The 5208-nt window shown below is 46.3% G+C and overlaps 1 protein-coding gene across 1 annotated transcript; it reads left to right on the top strand.

The window, feature by feature from the left end:
- Positions 1 to 1615: 1615 nt before the first annotated feature.
- Positions 1616 to 3685, top strand: LOC133895468 (caffeic acid 3-O-methyltransferase-like). Its single transcript, XM_062335800.1, has 2 exons — positions 1616 to 2151; positions 2771 to 3685. The coding sequence occupies exons 1-2, from the start codon at positions 1727 to 1729 to the stop codon at positions 3441 to 3443; spliced, it is 1098 nt and encodes a 365-aa protein (XP_062191784.1). The 5' UTR covers positions 1616 to 1726; the 3' UTR covers positions 3444 to 3685.
- The last annotated feature ends 1523 nt before the right edge of the window (positions 3686 to 5208 follow it).

Raw genomic sequence — 5208 nt, 5'->3', positions numbered from 1 at the left:
ACAAACATTGTGGTGTTTTTATTAGACATATTACAGCTACATAACAAGATAATATATTTAATTATATGTGTTCAAACTATACAACTCGGTAATTGTAGCTAGAGGCAGAGGCAGAGCGCTGCTCAAGCTAAACCTTCAGGAGCTAATTGGTTGTTCGTATGGAAGTATTCTGATTAAGAGGATATGTATCATTTTAGAGAAAAAGATGTTTAGTTATATTGCCCGCATCTATTTTTTAAATTGATCTAATGGATGTAAATATACGTCATGTAGTCTAGTTCGATGAATGCATATTACTACATCCACTCATACATACGGATCTACTTATACGTATCACAAAATCATCTTTATACAAACAACTAATCACAATTAGCATTCTATCTACTCATGCGGTCTCAAATTCAAACAACCAAACAGAAACTCGTCTCAACCTATCAAAAAATATAACTAACTAAATATTTTTCTCTCAACAAATATAGTTTCGCTCAATTTAACTATACAATCCATACTGACAAGACCTACCGACAACCAATGGCACCATAAGCTAACTAGCAATAGAAGATCCGAATGTGTTTCCCACATAAACCAACCCCACCGCCGTCACTGACCAACCAAGCCACTCTCCATTTCTCACTCCAACCTACCGGTGGGCCAGCCACTCCCACCGTTCCCACCCTCCAAATCCAACTCCTTCCTCGTAATCCCTGCGTAGAAACGCCGAGATCTTCAGAAGTTGCAAAGCCAAGTGGGAAAATTTGACAACCTTTCACCATCTATATTCAGCCTTAAAAATCATGCCCAAAAGAAATGCATCGCTGGTCACAAGTCACTGACATGGCATGAGTAAAACTGATCTAAAATATTCTCAGTATTGCATCATCAGTCACACAACCACTTTACCACTTGTGGTTGGACGGATGTATGTTAAATATCTACTACTGATCCAAGCACTTTGGCACAAGCAAACTGATTAATCATCTCCAACACTAGCAAAATGAATCTTATTGTTGACGATAGCTAAAGTTGATTATATGAATACTAATTTACAATAAAGATATTTGACCGTGGCTTGATTCTGTTATGGATTTCAAATGGTTATTTCTATTTCTGTAGAACTAGGTTTGATTCGTATTACTTGTTCGGCTTCTGACTTGTCTTGATCCTCTCTCGACTCAATTGATACTCTCTTGGATATACTTGTTTTCCTTGTATGTTGGATCACAAAGATATACCATATTTAGAGTCTATAGATGTAGCCTTTCTAGATTGTATTGTTTTCGAATATTTAGATAACTCTTTCATAATTTGAGAATGATTTTCATGTAGAACATGATTACATATCTTATTTATTTCATAGCAGTTACAAAAATCTATCATATTAGATTAATGAAATGTGTAAGATGGTTATCTATCTTCAAGGTATACCATATTTCAAATAAATTCTTAATTATTTAATCCTTATCACCTACTTATCAACGACAACAACAATCATGCATTATGCAAAAGCTAGCTTTTTTTCCTAGTGCTATACTCTTTTCCCTCTGAAAGATGAAGGCAAAAGGCAGTTGGTGCATCTTTTGGTGTGGTTGTTGAAGCCTCCGACCCCATATAACCACTTCCCTCCTTCCCACTCTTCCCAACACAAACTCCACTTTCCTCGCTCACGCCAACAACGCCGCTCCCCTCCCGCCGCCGCCGGCAGCTCGGTCGATCCATCCAGACAGCCATGGGGTCCACCGCCGCCGACATGGCCGCTGTCGCGGACGAGGAGGCGTGCATGTACGCGATGCAGCTGGCGTCGTCCTCCATCCTGCCCATGACGCTCAAGAACGCCATCGAGCTGGGCCTGCTCGAGGTCCTGGAGGCCGCCCGCAAGGGTGGGGATGCAGCGGCGCTGGCACCCGAGGAGGTGGTGGCGCGGCTGCCTGTCGCGCCCAAGAACCCCGACGCGCCGGTCATGGTGGACCGCATGCTGCGGCTGCTGGCCTCCTACAACGTGGTGAAGTGCGAAATGGAGGAGGGCAAGGACGGCAAGCTGTCGCGGCGGTACGGCGCCGCGCCGGTGTGCAAGTGGCTCACGCCCAACGAGGACGGCGTCTCCATGGCCGCGCTCGCTCTCATGAACCAGGACAAGGTCCTCATGGAGAGCTGGTGAGTGCTGATCGGTTGCTTTGCTCTTACTGCGAGCTCGTTTTCTGTCACTGACATGTGGGCCACCCGCACGGCCAAGGAGTATCACTATTTTTTTCCTTAATTAAAATTAGTACAACCGGTAATTAAAATTCTCTGTGGTAAAATTAGGAAGCACCAAACTTTTTCTTGCATTTTTTTAAAAAAGGAAAAATTATTAGCAAGCACCAAACTTGGTCTCCAATGGGAGAGACTTTGCGAGCCTTCAAGCAGGAATATTGAAAGGCTCTCTTTCTAGAGTAAGCAACTGGAGTGCATAGTGTAGAAAACAAGCATTTGGTAGAATTGGACCACTCGCAGACTATTCTTGGCTTGAGAAGGAACAACTAACGCTTTCTGATTATGACCCATCAATATATATTCCTGTTTAGTACCCAATCCTTACAAGACATGAATATAACAGGATATTTTATTAGAGAACATGGGAACAAATTAAAGGCGCATCAAAAACATATCCCCATCGAAACAGATAGTAATAATGGTGCTCGAAATTAGAAGAGCATTCCGTGTGGATCGCAGGAATTTCGCGGGAAACAGCACGTACGTGAGATTCTTAAAACAGCAATTCCTACGGTGGCAGGTACTATTTGAAGGACGCGGTGGTCGACGGCGGCATCCCGTTCAACAAGGCGTACGGCATGACGGCGTTCGAGTACCACGGCACGGACCCGCGCTTCAACCGCGTGTTCAACGAGGGCATGAAGAACCACTCCATCATCATCACCAAGAAGCTCCTTGAGTTCTACACCGGCTTCGAGGGCGTCGGCACCCTGGTCGACGTCGGTGGCGGCATCGGCGCCACCCTCCACGCCATCACCTCCCACCACTCGCACATCAAGGGGATCAACTTCGACCTCCCCCACGTCATCTCCGAGGCGCCGCCGTTCCCGGGCGTGCAGCACGTCGGCGGGGACATGTTCCAGTCGGTCCCCACCGGCGACGCCATCCTCATGAAGTGGATCCTCCACGACTGGAGCGACGCCCACTGCGCGAGGCTGCTCAAGAACTGCTACGACGCGCTCCCGGCGCACGGCAAGGTGATTATCGTCGAGTGCATCCTGCCCGTGAACCCGGAGGCCACGCCCAAGGCGCAGGGCGTGTTCCACGTCGACATGATCATGCTCGCGCACAACCCCGGCGGCAAGGAGCGGTACGAGAGGGAGTTCGAGGAGCTCGCACGCGGCGCTGGGTTCGCCGGCGTCAAGGCCACCTACATCTACGCCAACGCCTGGGCCATCGAGTTCACCAAGTAAATACGTGCCTCCTTGCATTGTTGCGAGGAGATGAGAGGTCGTCGTCCTCGTCGTCTTCTTGCTGCTGCTGCTGCTGCTGTACTTTTGCTTAATTTGCTTTCTCCTGCTGCTGGCCTTCAGCATTATCATCTTCGTCTCGAGCTCGATCGATCTTGTTGTGAATTCTAATGGTTGTACGTGTTGAGTTGTCTACCATTAATAATGACCAAGGTTATATGTAATATAATGACATGATTTCTCTCGATTGTTGAATCGCATGTACCCATTGCGTCTTCTCGACCGAGTAGTGCGTTTTTTTCATGCCTGCTAGTGTTGGTCACATAATACTATCGAAGCCTTGGAGCACAAAATCGGTCAGCCCACCCAGGCCCACTTCTGACCGCCATCGGCTTCTATCTGGCGACCGGTGACCCTAGCTAAGACGCTTCTTCCTCCACCCCTCTCGGTGAGTCCTCCACCTCACCCTCACCCTGTGCCACCATCCTCGTCCGTCTCCGGTGGCTTCCATTGTCAAATTCACGACCATTACTCTCGCCATACTAACCTATCTCCGATGGACTGTTGCTTTGCCTCCTAGCTACCAACAACATATGTCCTCAACCATTGTGGTTGGCGATGTCCCATCACCTTATGAGAGGATCGATGACGTTATAAGAGAGATGAATTAAGACACTTAGAATCTATTCGGCTAAAAAAATTATATAAGATAAATTTATATTAAATTCTATATAAATATGCTCTAACTTTATCTAGTGTGTCTACTCTACTAATTAAAAGAGCTTGCAACCTATTTAGAGAGGTAAATTGCAAGTACGTAAATGCGAAAACGTAAATAAAGTAAAGAGAACAAACAAGACACCATGAATTTTTATCCCGTGGTATTGATGACATGAATATCACCCCTAGTCCACGTTGGAGCTCTACAAAGTAAATGCTCCCGGATAGCACCCGGTCATAGCTCTTGAGCCACCAAAGCCTCAAGCTGGATGAGCCACCAAGACAAGGTCTCACCACAAGCCTCTTTTCTGGTCACTTGCCGCTGTGATCACCTTGGAGCTTGAGCCACCAAGTCAAAGATCTCCATGTCCCCATACATGTATCTTGCCGCCGCTTCACACCAAGTCGGAGGGTTAATAAGCTTGAGCAATCCCGGCTCAAGTTGCCGGCGAGTCACCAAGACTCTAAGACACTGATGTACCACTTGATACAAGTTAGGATCACTATTTGATCCACTCTCTAGACAGCAATCACCTAGCAACACTCTCTGTGTGCACTTTGGTGGTTTGGATGTTTTCTCAAGTGTCTATGTGTTTCTCTGAACTCCAGCACCTTCAAATGGTCAAGTGGGTGGATATATATAGGCTCAAATCCGCCAACTAACCATTGCTCCAACGACTCAACTTTACCGTGAACATCGGATGGTGTGGTGTAGACAGTGGTATAAGCACCGGAACATCCGGCGTATACAACCTCAGAAACTAGTCTTTAGTACTCTACTCAAACCTTTGTGAGCATCGGACTATCCGGTGTAACCTTCAAACCATCACTAGACTATCCAGTGAGTTATCTTGAGACAACCAAGCCAATCTCTTCTCTATGAAAAAAGCTCATGCGTTCACATTCTTCATCGCCGGACCTTCTAGCGTGTACAACATCATCTTTTTAGGATTTTTCACATACTTTGTTAAATGCTCCGGTGGAGCCTCCGGTGTGCGTATTTTCATCACCGGATTTTTCGGCATGTTGATATTCAGTCTTCTACTGT

Source organism: Phragmites australis, chromosome 16 (genome assembly GCF_958298935.1).
Source record: "Phragmites australis chromosome 16, lpPhrAust1.1, whole genome shotgun sequence".
NCBI lineage: Eukaryota > Viridiplantae > Streptophyta > Magnoliopsida > Poales > Poaceae > Phragmites > Phragmites australis.
The sequence above is the reverse complement of the archived record's forward strand: the minus strand, read 5'-3'. Positions and strand labels throughout refer to the sequence as shown.